We start from the raw sequence: 23,233 nt of genomic DNA, 5'->3' as shown, positions 1-23,233 counted from the left end.
GTATAAGGCAGCTTCATGTGTGTTTGTGTGTGTTCATGTGGACTAAGGGTGTGAGGAAGCTTCATGTCTTCACACAAAAAGGGATTTTTTCCTCCTTGGCATATGAGAGAGTAAGGGAGGTGGTTCTTGTAATAGAAAGGATTGTTTTAAAAAATGCTGCTCGTTGATTCAAAAGATTAACTGGCTGAAACTCAAACTGTGGAATTGACTAACAGTTTCCACCCTACCTCCGGCATTCCTTCCTAGTACCAGAATCTCATTACTGCCGAGGCTGTGAGGGGGAACAGGGACACTGCAGAGTGGGATTTCGTCCTCGTTCATCTTTATAGGGTTGCCAACCTCCAGGTGGCGACTGGCGATCTCCTGCTATTACAACTGATCTCAAAGCGACAGAGATCCGTTCACCTGGATAAAATGACCACTTTGGAAGGTGGACTCTCTCTGGCATTATGCCAGAAACCCTGCCCTCCTCAGGCTTCACCCAAGGGTGGCCAGGTCCCTCTTCGCCACGGGCAGGAGGTTTTTGGGGCGGAGCCTGAGGAAGGCGGGGTTTGGGGAGGGGAGGGACTTCAGTGCCATTGAGTCCAATTGCCAAAGCGGCCACTTTCTCCAGGTGAACTGACCTATATCGGCTGGAGATCAGCTGTAATAGGAGGTTAGCAACTAATACCTGGAGGTTGGCAACCATACCTCCCCCTGTTGCCAACTTACTCCCCCCCCCCCAGTGTGCATTCTTCGGCCTAGAGAAAGTATTCAGCAGGGGGAGGAAAGGAGGTTGGCAACACTACTTCACCTTCAAAATCTCCAGGTATTCCCGAACCTGGAGCTGGCAACCCTATTCATCTAGAGCCTAAACTCCCTGGTTCGGATGCTGTCTTCTGTAATGTCAGCTCTTTCCCTTCCCCCTGAGATCAATGCACTTAACAAATCCTGCTGTATCCCAGTTCCTACAGCTGGGGGTGGGGTAGGGGAAACAGAAGATGACGCATGGGGGCAAAGTCAGAGGTTAAGTGGCTCGCTTAGGTTCGTGGGGTGGGGGGCTCATTCCCATGGAGATGGCTGAAGGGGATAAAAAAGGACTGCGTAGGCCGGCATTCTGTGAAGTGTGAGCGTTACAGGGAGTGAGTCAGCCGTAGGGCCGGGAATAGAAGCCTCCCGCCCAATTCTCTGCCCGCAAATTCTTCCTGTCCAACCTGATTCAAGGCCAATGCCTTCCTTTGTCAGATCATTCCAGTGGGGTAGTAGGGTTGCCAACCTCCAGGTACCAGCTGGAGATCTCCTGCTATTACAACTGATCTCCAGCCAACAGAGATCAGTTCACCTGGAGAAAATGGCTGCTTTGGCTGCTTCTTCATACAGAACTAACCGAGCTCTTTGAACTGGTCAAGGGAGTTAGACAAGGTTGCCTCCTTGCTCCTCTCTTGTTTAACCTACACCTGAATGATATGGCAACCAATTTCTCAGAGTTTTGCCACCCCCCAAAGCTTGCAAGTCATCCCACCCCGATTCTACTCTATGCTGACGATGCAGTTCTCCTGTCCCGCACAAGAATTGGTTTGAAAAGATCTTTGCAAACTTTTTCTGAGTACTGCTCTAGGGAAGGTCTTAAAAGAAACCATCATAAATCTAAGATTATGATCTTCACTGAGGAGAAAATTGCCTCTTTTTCGCTGGGTATTAGATGGCTTTGAGGTTGACCAAGTCAAGGAGTTTGTTTATCTTGGCATTCTTTTTTCCCGTAACCTAAATTGGAATGCCCATCAAAAAGCAGTGTCCAACAAAATTAAACCTGGGGTTGGTGCTATTGTCAATTTTTTTCACACCAAAGGTGGCAAATATATTCCAGGGGCTATTCAGGTTTTTAACCTGAAAATTACCCCAATTATCCTCTTTGGTGTTGCCATCTGGATTACAGTCATCAATGAATCTATAGATCGTCCACTGCTTCAGTTCTTATGAAAACTTCTAAATGCCCCTCGATGTGTTGCTGGCGTTACTCTTCGTTCCGAGTTTGGCCAAATGAAGCTAGGGCGTGGTTGGCCGCCTTTAAACTACACCTTAAACTGTGCTTTAGCACTGAGGGGTTCCTAGCTACTCTGAAGCATGACCCTTTTAAATCCTCATGGCAAAAAATCTTAGATGAGAAACTGGCGTTGTTGGGCTTCTCGCAGGATATGTTAACAGATCTTGGGAAAACTGAAGCTTTTGCCAAAATTAAAAAGCGCATTAAAGAGCTTGATTATAACAGCACTACTTTTCGTGCTCGTCGTGTCTGTTCATCCCAGTTCTTCGGAATACCCCCTCCACGTGGTCTGCCTGCCTATACATATTATCTAACAACTCCCCGTCTCTGTAGAGCTTTTTGCTTGGCTAGATTGAATGCTAACCCTTCTATGGTAATGCAGGGCAGATTTCTGAATATACCATACTCTGACAGGATCTGCCCTTGCTCTTCTGGCTCTATTGACTCATTAGCCCATGCCCTTTTGGAATGCCGCTTTTACGAGGAACTTCGATCGCACTATATTTCCCCCCTTTTAATATACAAATCCAATGCCTCTGTGACTGACATAATGCCTTTTTTACTAAGCGATAGGGACCCCAAGGCTACATTGTCAGTGGCAAGATTTGTTTCAGTCCTTATATCCCTCCAACACTAGATATATGCTGCTCAAGATCAATTGATCAAGGAGCTTCTAAGGGATAAAAGGAAAGGAAAGGCTTCTTCATACAACACATCGTTCAATTGTGGAACTCCCTGCCCCAGGATGTGGTGATGACTGCCAACTTGGAAGGCTTTAACAGGGAAGTGGACATGTACATAGAGGAGAGGGCTATTCATGACTACTAGTAGAAATGGATACTAGTTATGATGCTTCCCTGTTCTCTCCAGGATCAGAGGAGCATGCCTATTATCTTGGGTGCTGTGGAACACAGGCGGGATAAATGCTGCTGCAGTCATCTTGTCTGTGGGCTTTTTGGAGGCACCTGGTTGACCACTGTGTGATCAGACTGCTTGACTCGATGGACCTTGGTCTGATCCAGCATGGTCTTTCTTGTGTTCTCTCTGACAAAGGGGGCTTTGACTCTTGAAGTGTATACCCTGGAAATCATGTTGTTCTTTAAGGTTCTGCACGACTTGGATCTTGCTCAAGAATTGTCACTGTATCTGAAGAATGGAGCTCTGTCTAATGAGAGCTCATACTGGCACACATGTGGTTAGTCTTTAAATTTGCTACTGGACTTCTGTTTTCTGTTGTGTGCTGTTATCTGGCCTGAATAGGTTTGTCCTTTCCCAAGAAAACAATGGAAGGGGTCTCCTTCTGCTTAGGCCAGTCTGTATTTTTGTATGAAATTTTGAATCATGTGGAAATAGAAGATTCTTCAGAAGACCCCAGCACAAAAGTAGCAGCAAGGTTCCCAATCATCATGGGTTATTGGGAACATATTTTGCCTTTACTGAAAGAACCTAAGAACATCAGAAGAGCCCTGCTGGGTCAGGCTTCCTCGGGAGGTGGAGGGCTCTCCTTCCCTGGAGGTTTTTAAGCAGAGGCTAGATGGCCATCTGTCAGCAATGCTGATTTTATGACCTCAGGCAGATCATGAGAGGGAGGGCATCTTTGCCATCTTCTGGGCATGGAGTAGGGGTCACTGGATGTGTGTGTGTGGGGGAGGTAGCTTGGAATTTCCTGCACTGTGCAGAAGGTTAGACTAGATGACCCTGGTGGTCCCTTCCAGTTCTATGATTCTAAGAACATGAGAAGAGCCCTGCTGGATCAGACCAGTGGTCCATCTAGTCCAGCATCCTGTCTCACGCAGTGCCAGCCAAGTTCTTCTGGTGGTCCTACATCAAGGTGTCAAGGTTGTGGCCATCCCCTGAAGTTGCCTCCCTGCACTGGGATTCAGAGGTTTAGAAGGATCCTGACTGCTCTCTTTTGAGCAGCATCTAGATTGCAGATCAACGCTCTAGCAAGGCTAGGGTGCTTACAGAACTGCTGACTCCAATATGAGCTGGCCCACTAGTTAAGATCTTCTCGGTGGTGGCTCCTCATCCCTGGAATTCACTCCCCACAGCTGCTCACCGGGTGCCTAGTTTTAAAAGCCACAGTTTCTATAGATTTGGGTTAGTTTGTTTGTGAGAAACCCCCTCCCCAGTAATCAGATGAAGGGAGCTTTGACTCTTGAAATCTCATCTCCCGAAAAACTTGTTAGTCTCCAAGGTGCTCCTGGATTCAAATCTAGCTGTTCTATTGTAGACCAACAAAAAGGCTGCTCTTACAGGGTGTCTGTTGTGAGGAGGCGATTGTAAGCTGGTTTAAGTCTTCCTTAAGTGGTAGAGGAAGCCGGCATATAAAAACCAACTCCTCTTCTTCTCTCTGAACAAGTCACTCCTTTTTTAGTTTTCCTTCTGTCTTTGAATGTAGCATTTATTCATATTAGTTTATATATCTGCTTTTATGTGTCTTGATTGGTTTTTTTGACAAGCGTGTTAACACCATTAGAGACTAGACTGAGAAGCTTAAGGAAGGGGAATGACTGTTTGGGCGGCAGCCCGTTGGCTGATGTACAAACACCAGGTTGGAATGTTTTCCAACTCACAGATCTAATCTTGGTTGGTAGGGCTGCCAACCTCCAGGTACTAGCTGGAGATCTCCTGCTATTACAACTGATCTCCAGCCAATAGAGATCAGTTCCCCTGGAGAAAGTGGCCGCTTTGGCAATTGGACTGTATGGCACTGAAGCCCCTCCCCAAACCCCACCCTCCTCGGACTCCGCCCCAAACCCTCTCACCAGTGGTGAAGAGGGACCTGGCAACCCTATTGGTTGGGCGACAAGTGGGTAAATTTGTGCCACTTCAGACTGCCGAAGGGAGCTTAGCAGAGCCGAATGTGTTCTCAGATCTGGGGCTTCACAAAGGCCATTTTTGCTTGTAATTAGCATCTTATTCCAGGCTGAAGTGCCCCGCATATTTTTAAAAAGTTTTTCACGCTGAACCGTCATTCAAGAAGTGACTGCGAAGCCGGCGCATACCTGCTTCCCATATCTTAAGAGCTCCTTTAATGTGACCTTTTGTGTTTGCTCTATCCCCGCCTCAAAGAATCCCCTCAAGGAAGCATGCAAAATCACAGTTGCCCGTTAACTATGCAAACGGCAGTTGTTATTGGCTATGCAAATGAAGGAAAAGGCAAGTGGGGGTGGAATTTCTCCTTTTGCGTCGGGATCATGAATAGACATTTTAAAGGTCGCATTTTTAAAAAGCACTTTGAGCGAGCATCAAAATTGACCCAGGATAAATGGCCAAAGATAGATAGGATTGAATGCCTGCCTTCCCTTTGGACGTATGCAAATCATCGGATTGTTCCCCATGGGCCATTTTGTCCAGTCAAGCATCCTTTCCACCATCCAATTTGCTGCTTATGTGAAATAGGCCTATGTGTGCCAACCTCTTCCACGATATGGCCGACAAGTCACTTCTGTACTGCTCTTTGTTGACTGGGAATTGCACGTACACCCGGACGGCCCAGGATAGCCCAACCTCATCAACTCTCGAAAGCTAAGCCGGGTCGGCCCTGGCTAGTACTGGGATGGGAGACCACCAAGGAAGTCCAGGGTTGCAGAGGCAGGTGAGGTCAAACCATCTGCAGTTGTCTGCCCTGATCTGGATGCTCCGGGCCAGCTGGATCTCCTCAGATCTCAGGAGCTGACCAGGGTTGGCCCTGGTTAGGACCTGATGGGAGACCACCAAGGAAGTCCAGGGTTGCTACGCAGAGGCAGGCAATGGCAAACTGCCTCTGAACTTCTCTTGCCTTGAAAACCCTACAGGCTTGCCACAACTCGGCTGCGACTTGACAATGCTTCCACCAACAATGTGCATGCCATTTCGGTTCCTTTTGCTGTACTGGGGCTCTCTCCAAAGCATCTATGAATCATAGAATCATAGAGTTGGAAGGGGCCGTCCAGTCCAACCCCCTGCTCAATACAGGATCAGCCTAGAGCATCCCTGACAAGAGTTTGTCCAGCCTCTGCTTAAAGACTGCCAGTGAGGGGGAGCTTACCACCTCCTGACATAGCCGATTTCACTGTCGAACAACTCTTACTGTAAATTTTTTCCTAATATCCAGCCGGTACCTTTCCGCCCACAATTTCAACCCATTATTGCGAGTCCTATCCTCTGCTGGCAACAGGAACAGCTCCCTGCCCTCCTCTAAGTGACAGCCCTTCAAATACTTAAAGAAAGCAATCATGCCCCCCCTCAACCTCCTCTTCTTCAGACTAAACATTCCCAACTCTCTCAACCTTTCCTCGTAGGGCTTGGTCTTCAAGCCCCTGATCCTCCTCCTCACCCGCTCGATTCTGTACACATCCTTTTTGAAGTGGGGCCTCCAGAACTGCACACAATACTCCAGGTGCGGCCTGACCAATGCAGCATCTGAAGAAGTAAGCTCTGAATCACTAAAGAACATGCTGGAATAAAGTTTGTTAGTCATTATGCCCCCACCCTGGACTTTTCTTTTCTCTCTCTCGAAAGGGCAGTTCTGGGGGCCCAAGGCTGGCAAAGCATCAATAACCCCAAGAAGGTGATCAGTAACATGTGAGGACCTTGCTCTTCCCGATTAAGGGCAACCTCCCAGAAGCTGCCCTGCTGAAGACCCTCAGAGATCCAGTGTTGTGTAGTGGCTAAGAGTGTCAAACTAGTATCTGGGAGAACCGGGTTCGAATCCCCACTCGTGCTATGGAAGCTTGCCGGGTGAACCTTGGGCCAGTCACACTCTCTCAGCCTAACCCACCTCACAGGGTTGTTGTAAGGCTAAAATGGAGAGGAGAACGCTGTAATCTGCCTTGGGTCTCCACTGGGGAGCAAGGCGGGGTACAAATGAATTAAATAAATAAATACTGGCACGAGAACTAAGAAAGAGTCAGGTGTCCATTTTGATCTCATTTAGTAGATATACAACCGCTTATGCATGCTTATGGGCAGATCCTTTTTATTTATTACAGAGAAAAGGGACGGGGGGAGGGAAAACAAACATTGGCACAATTGCTTTATTGACCCTTGAAAACTCAAGATTACCCAGACAGATTCCAAAGCAACCAACACATATAAGAACAGCACTAAGGGCAAGGAAAGACTTGGGGGGGGGGGGCTGGGGGGAGGACACCACTGAGCCAAGCAGCGCATCAGCCAATACCCCCATCATCCAGAGAGAGATAGGCTAAAAAGCATTTTCGTTTTCCACTTCAACCCATTCCCCATCATTTGTTTTGCTTTGCTTTTCCTGGTTCGCATTTCTTTCCATATTTTTGGACTTGGGGATTTTTGAGGCCAGCATCTAGCAGGGAGGTATTCAGACGAACATGTTCATTAATAAGAGGTAAAAAAATATGCAGAGGGAGGGAAGGCAGCATGGAATAGCCCGATCTCGTCTGGTCTCAGACGCTAAGCAGGGTCGGTACTTGGAAGGAAGACCACCCAGAAAGGCTCTGCAGAAGAAGGCAATGGCAAACCGCCTCTTCTTCGCACTTGCCTTGAAAGCCCCTGGCTTCTGCACAAAGTGCCTGACTAAGGAAAAGATGTGCACATTCATGAATGATTGCTCTGTCAAAGACCGGTGAATAGAACCTCCATGTTTAGTGGCAGTATACTTGCGAAAGGACAGGTACTGGGAATAAATTGTAGCGGAGGCTGCTGCTCAAATGAGCATCTTGTGGGCTTCCCAGAAGCATTTTGGCTGGCCACCTCTGGAAGCAGGTTTGACTAGAGGGATATCCTCTCCCATCCCCTGAGCTAGAGGGATTCTTCCTAAATTATCGAATCTACCGTCATGATGCAACATCTGGGAAGGCACTCAGATTTTAAGTCCGTTGCTAAGGAGCCACGGGGGGGGGGGGGGTTCTGTCCCGATACTAAAAAGTGGACAAGAGCTTTCCAGTAGAACAGCCAGGGCTTTCTGAAGTCTACAAACTATGCAACAGCTGGGAATGAAGGAAACAGCAAGCTAGACTCAAATAAGGCCATACAGGTCATTTATGCTTGGGAGTATTACCTGGGGTTCGTTGCTCGCTGGACCCACATTTCTCTGCACCAGCAGTCTCCGAGCTCAAATCAAGTCCCGCCCCTTTACATGCTGCTTTGTAACGGGCTTACTTCCTCAGTGCTCACTGTGCGAGAAAATTCTTCCCCATCCCAAGCCCAACTGCAGCATAAAAAAACAATTTAAGAACAAAAAAATGGAGCAATCTGAAAGGAGGGGGAGAATCCAAGCCTCAGTTTTAAAAAGCCTTTCTTGTGCTCAGAAAGAACTCCCAGGAAACAGAAAGCAGGAAGCATTTGAATCCCTGCCTCTTGACATGCTGCTTTGTAATTGGCTGTGAGCAAAACTAAGCGTGCTTATCCGGCACTTTGCCTAATGCACGGGGATTTCACCGAGGCTGAGCTCAGGGGAGAGGGAAGAGTCAGATTAACAGAGGAATGGGAAGACCTAGACATTATGAGGGCTGGCAGCAAGGTCATTTCTTATGGACGGAAAACTCATGCAGAACACCAAGGAACAATTGAGTCAGACATAGGGCGAACGTGAGTCCCAGTACCTATGCATAAATGACCACAAAGACCCGTTTGGCTGAGAATGGCAAACAGGCTGGAGTTATGATAGGACCATGGATATCTTGGAAGTCATTGGAAAATAAATGAAGAATTGGGGGGGGGGGACACTGCAGAGAATGCACAACAGCTCAGGTGCCCACTGATCATCACTTGTTGATCAACTGTGGAAGACAGTGGAAGAGTAAAAGGGTTGCTAGTAAGTTAGGATCAGTTTCCTATCTTATACATACTACTAGTAAACCTTCAGACACAAGAGCTGAAACTAATTTGGGGGGGGGGCTGCATTTGTTTGCAGCTTCCCAGTTATGGATGATGTTGGCCTTTGGGAAACCTCCAGGTAATGGTAAATAAAAGTTAGCCTGCTATATAGTTAGCAAATCCAAAATAGCAGAAAAACAAGCATTCAATAAATGCAAGGTATGTCTTTGTTCAATTTAGGCATATAATTAACATACAATTATACAATCATTGTCTGTGCAATACTATGCAGGATAAATCATAAACAACTTGTAATTACAAATGTCTGGATCACAATCAAAAAGTCTTTTATGTGAGTATTTCGCCAAACTTGCACCAAGGAGACGTAGAGATACTCTCAATAGCGTCCAGACTTGGTGGTGGAAGTAGAAGGTATCTTTCATTGCTGCTGTTTGTAGTATATTGACTCCTAAGTAGAACAAGTGGCAATAGTAGATCACGTATATATATAATACAGGGTGCCGGATATTCCCTGTTTCAACCACTAGGAGGGGTCTTCTTCAGCTGCCACTGTTAGAAAAATCATTTTCATATTGCCATCAATTGATATATTTTATAATTATACATACTAGACCTGATGTAACATTTACAGTTTGTAAGGTCTTGTATAACATAAATATGTGCTGTATTACAATATATTTGCCAAATGGATAGAAATAAATTCATTTCAAATAATATATAATATCAATATCAGTGTATTATAAATTACTCACACTTGGGCTGTATAGTAACACACTCCTCCGTTGGATGGGATCAAATGTCCTTACTGACAACACAAAGCTTGGTTGAGTTAAAACAGCTCAACTGATTGCATGCATCTGTTGGTGTAGAGTCTTAAAGGTACAGTAGCAATATTACAAATAGCTGTACAAATCCATTGATGTATTTAAACCATGAGGATGTAAAGATCCAAATAGGTGCATGTATTTTGTTTCTTGTTGTCTTAGTAGTAATTCTATGTCTGTAATATCGTGGTTACGTTTGATATATCTCCAAATAATAAAAAAAGAAAGATCTCTCTGTGTGATTTTTTTCTATGAAATGTTCCGTTAAGGGAGCTTCCATAATTCGATTTCTTAATCTGGATAAGTGTTCTCCTATCCTATATTTAATTGGCCTGTTGGTTTTGCCAATGTACCAGGCAGGACATGAGCATTTAATGGCATAAATACAGTTTTTATAATTACAAATATTGAAGTATGTAATTTTAAATATATAGCCTGTTAATGGATTGGTTACTGCACGGACTGGTAATAAATATTTACAATAGGCACAATGGCCACATTTATGATTTCCTCCTGGTAAAGGTGTCTCTTGTTGACATGATTTATTAACGTGTTTATTAACCAAAAAATCTCGTATTGAACGTGTACCTTTGTAGGCAAACCTTGATTATTCTGAAACACTGGCACTTAGTGCAAAATTTACCGGGATGCAACTTACCACCACGTCTCCTTGGTGCAGGTTTGGCAAAATACTCGCATAAAAGACTTTTTGATTGTGATCCAGACATTTGTAATTACAAGTTGTTTATGATTTATCCTGCATAGTATTGCACAGACAATGATTGTATAATTGTATGTTAACTATATGCCTAAATTGAACAAAGACATACCTTGCATTTATTGAATGCTTGATTTTCTGCTATTTTGGATTTGCTAACCTCCAGGTAATAGCTGGAGATTTCCTGCTAGCACAACTGATCTCCAGCAGATAGAGATCAGTTCACTTGGAGAAAAGGGCTGCTTTGGCCATTGGACTCTATGGCATTGAAGTCCCTCAGTGGAGAAGAGGGACCTGGCAACCCTAAAGATGGGTAAGGAATTGCCTTTTATTGGGCCAGCTTTGCTGGCTTCTGTATGATACAAGGTTCTTATCAGGCGGCTAGCACAGGGCAGCTTATTTGCAGTTCGCTATACAACAGAGGTCATGGCCAGTATTTTGTCTGAGAGCAGTTAACCTGATAAGAAAATGTTCAAGTCTCCTATACACGGAGCAGCTTCCCCCCCACCGCCCCCCAATACATGGCGCCAGAGAGAGGATTAAGCCAGGCCAGCAAATACAATGGAAGAATATCAAAGAAACAGGCAAATTGCAGGTTGCCTCCAGATCGCTTCGGAAACGGGGTGAGATTGTTATTGTCGCTTGCTAATGCGCCTTATTTTCCCGGCTGCGAAAGGGTCAGAGCTGCCATTTAGTGGGGAATAAAAGGGAGCCGGGCCATTATGAAGGGTGAATAAACACGCGCGCTCAGGGGCACCCAAATAGGTGGTTGTGGAATAACAATGGGAGAGGGACTCTAAGCTGGGAAAGGAGGCATGAATAGGAAAAAGGACCGATGGTGCTTCCCTTTGTTAAGAATAATTTTTATGTCCTTTGCGAAATGCTCTTCAGCAGCTGATGCCAGTGCGGGCAACCTCAATATGAGGGATTCCACCTCTGGTAAAGTATCATATTTTAGCCAGGAAACCAGAGTTTTAAAACTGCTAGAGGTATACAAATTCTGGAACAGGTAGATTCGAATCCAGGAGCAACTTAGGCCTTTTATGCATGGCTGTTTCCTCGTGGTAACCCCGCCTACTACTACGGTTGCCAGGTCCCTCTTCACCACCGGCAGAAGGTTTTTGGGATGGAGCCTGAGGAAGGGGTGTGTGTGGGGAGGGGAGGGACTTCAATGCCATAGAGGCGAATTGCCAAAGTGGCCGTTTTCTCCAGGTGAACTGGTCTCTATCGGCTGGAGATCAGTTGTAATAACAGGAAATCTCCAGCTAGTACCTGGAGGTTGGCAACCCTACTGACTACTTCGGGCTTTGCCTTGATTATGCAAACATTTTCTGACCGTCAGAGGTCGCCTCGCTCTCCCTATGCGTTTCCGACTGTTTTGCTTGCGTTTTCTGGTTTCGTGTTTAGCCAGCATCCAGAAAACGTGGGGAGAACGTGCGGGGAGAGCAAGGCGACCTCTGACGCTTGGAAAATGCATGCATAATCAAGGCAAAGGCCCAAAGTAGTCAGGGGGGTTACCGTGAGGAAACAGCCAGGCATCAATGGCCTTAGAGACCAGCAAGATTTTCGAGGTATACGCTTCCAAGATACAGAGCTTCCTTCGTCAAATACAGGTTGGAATGGAGATCTCTGAGCCTTACATCCCAGACAGAAGGTGGGAAGAGGGTTGCGAAGAAGGGATTCAGTATGCAGAGGTGCAATGCAAGTAGGGTTACCAACCTCCAGGTGCAATTGCCAAAGCGGCCGTTTTCTCCAGAGGAACTGATCTCTATCGGCTGGAGATCAGTTGTAATAGCAGGAGATCTCCAGCTAGTACCTGGAGGTTTGCCACCCTAGTACCCATCCTCACAACTGCCGAGTCACTTTCACACATGCCAACTTTCAATCCACTTTCAGTATATTTTAACGATCGTTCGCAGGTGGATTTTGCCAGTTCACACAGTAAAATCCAGCTTCAAAGTGGATTGAAAGTGCATTATTTGGCAGTTGTGAATGTGCCCAAGAAGTTCCTGCAGCACAGCCAGAACCCAAGGAAACAGTTGGCCCACTTTGCTCCTGGCTTGCTTTAACTTCCCAATCTGTCCCTGTTCTAGGGTTGCTAGGTACCTCTTTGCCTCTTGGCAGGAGGTTTTGGGGGCGGAGCCTGAGGAGGGTGGGGTTTGGGGAGGGTTCAATGCCATAGAGTCCAATGGCCCGAGCGGCCATTTTTTCCAGGTGAACTGATCTCTGTCACCTGGAGATCAGTTCTAATAGCAGGAGATCTCCAGCTAGTACCTGGTGGTTGACAACCCTACCCTGTTCCCACGTAAACATGTAGCCGACCCTTGGGTCTGTGAAGTGGGCTCACCAACCCGCCTCCCACTGAGAGGTGAATCAAGTGGACTACTTGTTAGGAATCACTGAGTCGCATTCTGACTAAATTTTCCACTCATGCAAGGCACGCCTGTCAGTGGGACAGAATGTTCCTGCCTAGGGTTGCCAGCCTCCAGGCGGGGCCTGTTGATCTCCAAGAATTGCAACTGATCTCCAGCATGCAGAGATCAGTTCCCCCTGGAGAAAATGGCCGCTTTGGCAATTGGACTCTACGGTATTGAAGTCCCTCCCCAAACCCTGCCCTCCTCAGGCTCTGCCCCAAAAAACTCCCGCCGATGGTGAAGAGGGACCTGGGAACCCTACTTTCTAGCGAACAGCCTATTGCTTCAGTAGGGTTGCCAGGTCTCCCCTGATCACCGGGGAGGACTGGGGGGGAGGGATCGGTTTGCCAAATACAGGCTGAGAAACCAGCTGGAATTTTGGGGATGGAGCCTGGGGAGGGGAGCGACCTCAGCAGGGTATCATGCCATAGAGTCCACCCTCCAACGCATCCATTTTCTCCAGGGGAACTGATCTCCGTAGTCTGGCGATGAGCGGTAATTCTGGGGGATCCTCAGGTCACACCTGAAGGCTGGAATCCCTATGTTTCATAAGAACATAAGCAAAGCCCTGCTGGATCAGACCCAGGCCCATCAAGTCCAGCAGTCTGTTCATGCCATGGCCAACCAGGGGCCTCTAGGAAGCCCACAAGCAAGACAATTGCAGCAGCATTATCCTGCCTGGGGTCCACAGCACCTAATATAATAGGCCTGCTACTCTGATCCTGGAGAGAATAGGGATGCGTCAAAATTACTAACTTCGATTTGTATGTTTGAATCAGGTTACCGCTGGCGCAAATCAGTGACAATCTGCTCCCGAGCAGAGGATCTGCAAGGCCTTCGCAACTCCAGAGCAGAAGGCCAAAGACTCACAGAGTTCCCATGGCTGGCAGTGCAGAAATTTCTAAGGGTTTGTTCAGAGTATTGAGGGGCAGGGGTTGCCTCAGCTGTACGATCTTCACCTCTGCTACATGGGGATTGTCAGTTTGTGTCGCGGTTTCACTGATGATAAAGCCACTGTTTATCACGGTAACTCATTACAGCTTTAGCTGTAAGTTTCAAAAAAAAAAAAAAACACCTTATCTGTACCTAAAAACAGCAACCCATAAATTGTGAAGACACCCTAGAAGTGATTAGGGGTGAACAAACACATCACAGATCATTATTCTTCCATCACACCCTTATTAGCGCTCTGATAAAAACTATTAGCTAGCTCCATCCTTCAAAAGGATTGTTTCTCTCTAGAGCAGGGGTCCCCAGTGTGATGCCCATGGGCACCATGATGCTAGCTGATACCTTTGTTGGTGCCTCCTGGTGTTTTTGGGAAGTGGGTGAAGCAGGGGGGAAGGGACTTTTGCCAGCAAGCAGGGTTGCCATCCTCCAGGTGGTGGCTGGAGATCTCCCACTATTACAGCTGATCTCTAGGCGACAGAGATCAGTTCACCTGGAGGAAATGGCCGCTTTGGAAGGTGGACTCTGAGGCCCCTCCTCTCCCCAAAACCCACCATCCTCAGGATCCACCCCCAAAATCTCCAGGTATTTTTCCAACCCGGAGCTGGCAACCGAACCAGAAAGGCTTCTGATTGGCCACTGGAGATTTGATTGGCAATGCAGATTTTTTAAAATATTAATTTGGCAGCAGCTGCTGTCACAACACAAGGAGCTTCCCTGGGTGACTGAAGTTAAGCCTCAGCAGCCGTTTTGTGGCTGCGCCCACCAGACTGCGTCAGAATTGCAATGGTGCCCGCAGGCTCAAAAAGTTTGGGAACCCCTTCTACAGAGGACGAATCCAGAGGGGTACTGAACCCTAAATGCCACTGAACTCTAAATGCCTGGCTCCTCCTCCCCACCCCAGAAATCAAGGCACTCCACAATTTCCAGCCTGTTCCCTCCCCTAACGGATCTGCAGGTTGTATCAACTCTGCTTGGCTGAGCTCCAGGGTTTTGCAGTTGGGGGTTTTGAGGTTCAGAAGATCTACACAGTCCATTCTTTGAAGTATTTTTCGTCTGGAGGATGACTCGGTTTCTACAGAGGACGGGATCTATAGGTCGGAGACCTCCCCTGAATAGGCGTTGGGCTCCTCCTGTGATCTCGTGGTCACCTTGAACTGACGCCGCAGGAACCCGCCGTAGCGCTTCTGATTGTCCCACTTCAGCTTGGGCCGGATCCTGCGCAAGAAGCCCCCGTAGCGTTTGTGCAGGTCTTCCATCGCCTGTCCGTCCTCCTTGTCCGCCGCCCCTTCCGAACTTCTCTTGGGGTATTTGCGGAGGAAGCCCCCGTAACGTTTCATCTCGTCCTTCAGAGACCCCCGATCGGACTCTTCCCCGGCGTAGGCCAGGTCTCTCATCTCCAGGGCCCCCGGGTAATCCTCCTCTCCGCCCGGCTCAGATGCTGACCTCTCGCCTGTCTTGCGGAAGAACCCACCATACTTCTTGCTGATGCCCTTGGAGTGCCCGTTCTCGCGCAACAGGGAGAAGATCTTGTTCTTATCCAGCTTCTTCATGAAGCCGCCGTAACGTTTGACCAGCCCGGTGGGAAGCTCCCGGGATCTGGGGCTTCCTCCCTGATCAGACCCCTCCTCTTCATCTCCCTGGGATAGCCTCTTGGGCAGCTCGTCCATCAGGAGAGGGGCCAAGCCGCTCAGAGCTTTCTTGCACGCCTCCCATTCTCCAGCCGACAGCAAGGAGCCCTGACACTCCAGGAAACAGACCTGCAAGACACCAACACAGAGAGATCCTTCACTTAGGGTTGCCAACCTCCAGCTAGTGGCTAGAGATCTCCTGCTATTCCAACTGATCTCCAGGCGACAGATATCAGTTCCCCTGGAGAAAATGGCCCATTTGGAAGGCGGACTCTGTGGCATTGAAGTCCCTCCCCTCCCCAAACCCCACCCTCCTCCACCCCCCAAAACCTGCCGGTGGCAAAGAGGGACCTGGCAAACCAAGAAGAAGAGTTGGTTTTTATATGCCAACTTTCTTTACCACTTAAGGAAGAATCAAACCTGCTTACAATCACCTTCCCTCCCCCTCCCCACAACAGACACCCTGTGAGGTAGGTGGGGCTGAGAGAGTGTGACTAGCCCAAGGTCACCCAGCTGGCTTCATGTGTAGGAGCGGGGAAACAAATCCAGTTCACCAGATTAGCCTCCGCCACTCATGTGGAGGAGTGGGGAATCAAATCCGGTTCTCCGGATCAGAGTCCACCGCTCCAAACTACCGCTCCAAACTACCGCTCTTAACCACTACACCATGCTGGCACTCCTACACCAGGGGAACTGATCTCTGGGGTCTGAAGATGAGCTGAAATTCCGGGCAGATCCCTAGACCCCACCTGGAAGCCGGCATACCACCATCCGAGACTACCTATAACTCCTTGCTCTGAACAACAGCTCTGGTAGTGCGGAGAGGAGGCAAAGGGAGATGACGTTCAATCTTCAGGACCTCCCGTTGGAGCAATGGAACAACTAAAGTAGATTAAGGTGAAAACCTTGGGGAAAACGAGACCTGGAAGACTGAACGCCTGGCTACTGGAGATGCAGGTACCTCAGGGTAGGGAGGAAATTGAAAGGCTACCGGCTCCTGTCTAAACTTGTCTGCTAGTTAAGATGACCTTTCTTTGCGTGCTTTTCCCTACATGGTTAAGAGGAGGATCGTAGGACGGTCCATCCAGTTATAGGCTCCTGCAGCCTCAGTTTGCCTCATAGAATCATAGAATAGAATCATAGGGCGAAAACATATGGTCACTTTATCCTCCTTTAATCCCAATTTCAGCCAGGATTCAGCCAGGATCGAATGCATGCGTTTCACCTAATGTGCGTTCGATCCTGGCTAAAACAGGGATTAAAGGAGGATAAAGTGACCATGTGCTTTCGCCCATAGAGTTGGAAGGGACCACCAAGGTCATCTAGTCCAACCCCCTGCACAATGCAGGAAACTCACAACTACCTCCTCCACCACACCCCCAGTGACCAGAAGATGGCCAAGATGCCCTCCCTCTCATCGTCTGCCTAAGGTCACAGAATCAGCATTGCTAACAGATGGCCATCTAACCTCTTCTTAAAAACCTCCAGGATAGGGGAGCCTACCACCTCCCGAGGAAGCCTGTTCCACTGAGGAACCGCTCTAACTGTTAGACAATTCTTCCTAATGTCTAGAGGGAAACTCTTTTGATTTACTACAGTGCAGGTATGAAAGAGGAAGTTTAACTCTTGAACCTCCATTCAGGTTTACTATTCAAAATGGGCGATAAGCATTTTTAAGTGATTCCTTTTAAAACACACAGATTCCCCTCACACACACACTGTTGAAATACTAACAAATCAGGGAACCTGGTTTCAAATAGTGAAAGCTAGAGGAGGTGGAAAGGTTAAATCTCTGCTGCTATCTTCCTCACATGAGGTAGGGTTGCCAACCTCCGAATAGTAGAAATGGGAGAACAAAATAGACACCACTGTACAAGTATCAAGGGATTTGGAAGTCAGTACGGAAGCGAAACCAATTTAAACAAAGTGCAAAAATTCTTTATAAGCTACCACAGATAATTCAAGACAACACACGACAAAATGTACATCAAACCCCCACAAAAATCCATATATACAATTCATATGTGCAAAAGTTGTTTATCAAAGTTGTCTCAATGATGAGTACAGAATCTTCTTATTGAAGGCAGATATCATGTAGCAAAATAGAGGCCATCAGCTTTATGGAGGATACGGCCGTTTCAAATTCTTAGCTTATCAAGCAATTCTTCTTCAGTCCTTCATTCAATATCCTGCATATCTTTCTATATATTCCATTATCATAATCTTTGAATCCTTACCCGGAGTGGGACGTGATTTGGTGCTGTACCCCTTGTGGGACAATTGAAGTTACCTACATATCATACATATGATAATGGAATATATAGAAAGATATGCAGGATATTGAATGAAGGACTGAAGAAGAATTGCTTGATAAGCTAAGAATTTGAAACGGCCGTATCCTCCATAAAACTGATGGCCTCTATTTTGCTACATGATATCTGCCTTCAATAAGAAGATTCTGTACTCATCATTGAGACAACTTTGATAAACAACTTTTGCACACATGAATTGTATATATGGATTTTTGTGGATTTTTGATGTACATTTTGTCGTGTGTTGTCTTGAATTATATGTGGTAGCTTATAAAGGATTTTTGCACTTTGTTTAAATTGGTTTCGCTTCTGTACTGACTTCCAAACCTCCGAACAGTAGCTGGAGATCTCCTGCTATCACATTTGATCTCCAGCCAATAGAGATCAGTTCCCCTGCAGAAAATGGCTGCTTTGGCAATTGGATTCTGTGGCATTGAAGTCCCTCCCTTGCCAAACCCTGCCCTCCTCAGGCTCTGCCCAAAAAATCTCCCGCCAGTGACAAAGAGGGACCTGGCAACCCTAACATGAGGCGAATTGGGGCTGATTGAGCCTACGATGTGCATATTGTGGGTGGCTCATAGAAGAAGAAGAGTTGGTTTTTATATGCCGACTTTCTCTGCCACTTAAGGGAGACTCAAACCAGTCTTCCCTTCCCCACAACAGACACCCTGTGAGGTAGGTGCGGCTGAGAGAGCTCTAACAGAGCTGTATCTTGCTTGAGGTCACCCAGCTGGCTTCGTGTGTTGGAGTGGGGAAACAAATCCAGTTCACCAGATTAGCCTCCGCCGCTCATGTGGAGGAGTGGGGGATCAAACCCGGTTTTCCAGATCAAAGTCCACTGCTCCAAATCACTGCTCTTAACCACTACACCATGCCGGCTTTCTGGTTCCTTTGAGCCCCTAGAAAGACAGTGGGTGGCCACAGAGAAATTGGGTCCTTTCTTCAGGGGTAACTGATCTCTAGAATATCCTCCCCACATCTGCTCAGCCATCCCAGTTTCTATTCGTGGTTAGTTATGGCGATTGCAGCTGTTTCTTGCTATGCTGCAGTGTTTCAGTTGCCCTAACCAGGATGGTCCAGGCTAGTCTGATCTTGTCAGATCTCAGAAGCTAAGCAGGGTCAGTCCTGGTTAGTACTTGGATGGGAGACCACCAAGGAATACCAGGGTTGCTGTGCAGAGGAAGGCAATGGCAAACCACCTCTGTTAGTCTCTTGCCTTGAAAACCTTACTGGGGTTGCCATAGATTGGCTGCGACTTGATGGCACAAAAATCACACAAGGTTGGAAGGGGTTGGACTGGGCCATCCAGTCCAACCCCCTGCCATGCAGTATCCCACAATCAAAGCACTCCTGACAGATGGCCATCTAGCCTCTGCTTAAAGACCTCCAAAGATGGGGACTCCACCCCCACCCTCCGAGGCAGTGCATTCCACCGTAGAACCGCCCTCACCGTCAGGAAGTTCTTCCTAATGTTTAGGTGGAATCGCTTTTCTCTTAGTTTAAATCCATTACACACACAATGTTTCAGTTATTAGGGATTTTTTTTTTGTAACTGTAATTGCAGTTTTCACACTATTTCAGCTGGCTATGAGTTTAACTCACTTAACTGTATGTGATTTTAATTGATGGGTTAATTTTGTAAGGTGGCTTGGAAGCTCCGGCTAAGCAGTCGCAGCGTGTCAATTTTAAAAGAGTAAGTAAATGGGGGGGGGGGGAAATGGGCTGCTGCTTCAGCAACGTGCAAAGAGCAGAGTATCGGACACAAAGTTAAATTGCCAAGCTTGCTTTGCATACACGTCAAATGAAGCTTAATTTGCACAGTTCAATTTAGTTACAATAACCGTGTGTAATTTGGACTCTATCAATTCACAGAATGAGGGATTTATGGCGCCGTAGACACAATTTCCATGGAGCGATGTTTAAAGCTCCCGCCTGGGTTCGGAAACAGCTAGAGCTAAAATCTGGTCCCTTTCAGTGGAATTGTTTAACCAGGGATCCGCAACATGGTGCCCATGGGTGCCACGGTGCCCTCCAACGCCTTCCTCGGTGCCTGCAAGCGAGTGTTTTTTTAAGGAGGGCGGGCAAGGTGGAATTTTTTCTCAGCATGGGTTTCGATTGGCCATTGGAGATCTGATTGGCTGTGCAGATTTTTTTTAAAAAAAAAAAAGCTTTGGCAGCAGCTAGGGTTGCCAACCTCCAGGTACTAGCTGGAGATCTCCTGCTATTACAGCTGATCTCCAGCTGACAGAGATCAGTTCACCTGGAGAAAATGGCCGTGTTGGCCATTGGACTCTAAGGCATTGAAGTCCCTCCCCTCCCCAAACCCTGCCCTCCTCAGGCTCCACCCCCAAAAACCTCCCGCCGGTCGCAAAGAGGGACCTGGCAACCCTTAACTCATGCCTTGAAGACAAGGGAGACCCCACAAGTGGGCAGGGCAGGGAACCAAAAATGAGGAGTCCCACGTACAGTCTAGTAAGCTTCGTCAATGTGTGGGCTTCATTCCTACACAAACATCATAATCCTGACTGTGCATGAGAGAGAAAGTTAATTGGACTCTATGGCATTGAAGTCCCTCCCCTCCCCAAATCTCCCTTTCCTCAGGCTCCGCCCCAAAAACCTCCAGGTATTTCCCAACCCAGAGCTGGCAACCCTAGTGGTAGTGGGAGATCTCCTGGGGTTACAGAGATCAGTTCACCTGGAGAAAATGGCTGTTTTGGAAGGTGAAAACTCTGGTATTGTACCCATTGAAGTCCCTCCCTTCCCCAAACCCCGCCTTCCTCAGGCTCCACCCCAAAAACCTTCCGCTGATGGCGAAGAAGGATTTGGCAACCCTAGATAGACAGCAGATGGCTGCCTGATCACTGTGGTTGGCACACAGGGACTTACTAAGGGGCTGATGGGCTTCTCCAGCTCCTGGCCGTGCAGCGCGCATGAAGAACACTCGGTAGCACAGTCCGCGGAGGCCGTGGGCACCAAGCCGAGGCAAAGAGCCAGTCCCAGAAGCGTCCACGCCATCCTCGCCAGCAAGGCCCTGCAAGGGTTGGAAGAGAGATCAGTACAGTGAAAGGCGACCGATGCTTCGTTGGGGATTTGGAGAGGGGAGCAGAGATGCACGGGAGAAACCAGCACTGCCGTGAGCCAGCTCCAGGACCCTTCTGGTTGTGATCTGACATCCTGGAGATTTCCAAAGCCCCAAACTTAGAAGGAGAAATTGGAGGGGAATCACCCACCGAGGATGAGGCAGAGCAGGTGGATGATGAATAGGGTTGCTAGGTCCCTCTTCGCCACCGGCGGGAGGTTTTTGGGGTGGGGTTTGGGGAGGGGATGGACGGCAATGCCATAGAGTCCAATTGCCAAAGTGGCCATTTTCTCCAGGGGAACCAATCTCTATTTGCTGAAGATCAGTTGTAATAGCAGGAGATCTCCAGCTAGTACCTGGAGGTTGGCAACCCTAATGAAGAAAAGGAGGCACAGCTCTGAAACGGGCTTGAATGTTTCTCAGGTTTCTATCCCTCTTTGGGGGCAGGGGGTGAATGTTTCGGGGGCCAAGTGTTCACTCTGCCTTCCTCTCCCTTTAAGGGGGGGGTAGAAGAAGAAGTAGAGTTGGTTTTTATACGTTGACTTTCTCTACCACTTAAGGGAGACTCAAACCAGCTTACAGTCACCTTCCCTTCCCCTCCCCACTACAGACACCCTGTGAGGTAGGTGGGGCTGAGAGAGTTCGGAGAGAGTGACTAGCCCAAGGTCACCCAGCTGGCTTCACGTGGAGGAGTGGGGAAACAAATCCAGTTCACCAGATTAGAGTCCGCCGCTCATGTGGAGGAGTGGGGAATCAAACCTGATTCTCCAGATCAGATCCCACCGCTCCAAACCATCGCTCTTAACCACTACACCACGCTGGCTTCTCAAGAATGCCTTCCAGTGCTGCAGCAGTAGAACTATGAAGAAGAGGCACAGTTGGTATTTATACCCCACTTTTCTCTACCTTTAAGGAGTCTCAAAGGGGCTCAAATCTCCTTCCCTTCCCCTCCCCACAGCAGGTACTGAGGTAGGTGGGGCTGAGAGAGTTCAGAGAGAACTGTGACTGGCTCAAGGTCACCCAGCAGGCTTCATGTGGAGGAGTGGGGAATCGAACCCAGTTCTCCAGATTAGATCCCACCGCTTTTAACCACTACACCATGCAAGCCAGACTAAGTGAAAGATAGTGTACCATATTGGGTAGAGTCCTGGTCTTTGACTGGAGAAATCAGGATTTGAGTGTCCCTTTGGCCACGAAGCTTGCTGGCTAACCTAGTGGGGTCAGTCACACGCAGCCAGCATAATCTGCCTCACAGGACTATTGTGGGGAAGGGCAGATCCTTATAGGTTGCCCTGAGCTCCTTTGTGGGATCAGGGCTTGGTGCGATCAAAAATGTGAAAAAATATTCCTTTCCGTTCTAAAAGTGGTTCCCCCCACCCCGTTTTCATTAATAGCATATTAGAGCCAGCAGGGTATAGTGGTTAAGAGTAGTAGACTCTAGAGCTGTGCATATCGATATACTCGAACTGAAAAGAAACCCAAATTTAGCCGTTTTGGCAATATTCGGGTTTTGGGTTGACCAAATACCAAAACCTGGGAATCTGCCCGAAGCCGAATAGGTGATTCCCAAATGAGAGCCATCCACAGATCCCTGGGGATGGGATCACTGCATCTATAGCTTGCTCTCTCTTCCACGTTAAGGCTGACTCCCTGCCTAATGTCCTTTAATTGGGCCTGATGGAGAAATATGCTAATGCTTCCATATTCATTTGTGCTAAATTAAGATGTAATTTAAATGATATGCATTATCATATGTCGAATTATCGGCGTTAGCGGAACATAAATTCCACGGAGCTTCTGGCTGCCGCTCCGAGGCATGAATCACAGGCTGATAACAATACTTTGCAATCATTTGGCACCTTTCATCTCTCCATCTCAAATTACCTTAAGAACATTAATTAATGAAACCTCATGACATGACTGAGGGATCAGAGCGTCCCTTTAAGGAGAATGGGCGAACAGACGGATTTGTGTCCCCAGGAAAAAATGGCCAAGGAGCAAACTTTGGATAGCCAGTGTAAAGTAGTGGTTAGAGTGCCAGGTTCAAATGCCCACTCAGCCACATAAGTGTTCTGGGTGACCTTGGGCCAGTCATAGAATCATAGAATTATAGAGTTGGAGGGACCACCAGGGTCATCTAGTCCAGCCCCTTGCATAATGCAGGAAATTCCAAACTACCTCCCCCCCAACACCCCCAGTGACCCCCAACTCCATGCCCAGAAGATGGCCAAGATGCCCTCCCTCTCATCATCTGCTTAAGGTGAGCTGACCACCTCCCGAGGAAGCCTGTTCCACTGAGGAACTGCTCTAACTGTTAGAAAGTCCTTCCTAATGTCTAGATGGAAACGCTTTTGATTTAATTTCCGCCCGTTGGTTCTGGTCCGACCTTCTGGGGCAACAGAAAACAACTCAGCACCCTCCTCTCTATGACAGCCCTTCAAGTACTTGAAGATGTTATCATATCAGTCACAGGTTTTTAACGC

General features: G+C 47.7%; 1 protein-coding gene across 1 annotated transcript; it reads right to left on the bottom strand.

Moving 5' to 3' along the window:
- Window positions 1-14,819: 14,819 nt before the first annotated feature.
- Window positions 14,820-20,686, bottom strand: PDYN (prodynorphin). The gene is made up of 2 exons (XM_056845450.1): window positions 20,558-20,686; window positions 14,820-15,488 (listed from the first exon to the last, which is right to left on the bottom strand). The coding sequence occupies exons 1-2, from the start codon at window positions 20,684-20,686 to the stop codon at window positions 14,820-14,822; spliced, it is 798 nt and encodes a 265-aa protein (XP_056701428.1).
- Between the last annotated feature and the right edge of the window lie 2,547 nt (window positions 20,687-23,233).

The sequence above is a fragment of the Euleptes europaea genome, chromosome 2 (assembly GCF_029931775.1).
Source record: "Euleptes europaea isolate rEulEur1 chromosome 2, rEulEur1.hap1, whole genome shotgun sequence".
NCBI classification, from domain to species: domain Eukaryota; kingdom Metazoa; phylum Chordata; class Lepidosauria; order Squamata; family Sphaerodactylidae; genus Euleptes; species Euleptes europaea.
Note: the sequence above shows the minus strand (reverse complement) of the source record. Positions and strands in the feature narration are given on the sequence as shown.

Bases quoted from the DNA above. Each gene is read 5' to 3' on its own strand.
- PDYN (XM_056845450.1), bottom strand. From the start codon at position 20,686: ATGGCGTGGACGCTTCTGGGACTGGCTCTTTGCCTCGGCTTGGTGCCC. The intron at 15,489-20,557 runs GTAAGTCCCTGT...GGTGTCTTGCAG, and splicing joins AGAAGCCCATCAGCCCCTTA to GTCTGTTTCCTGGAGTGTCA.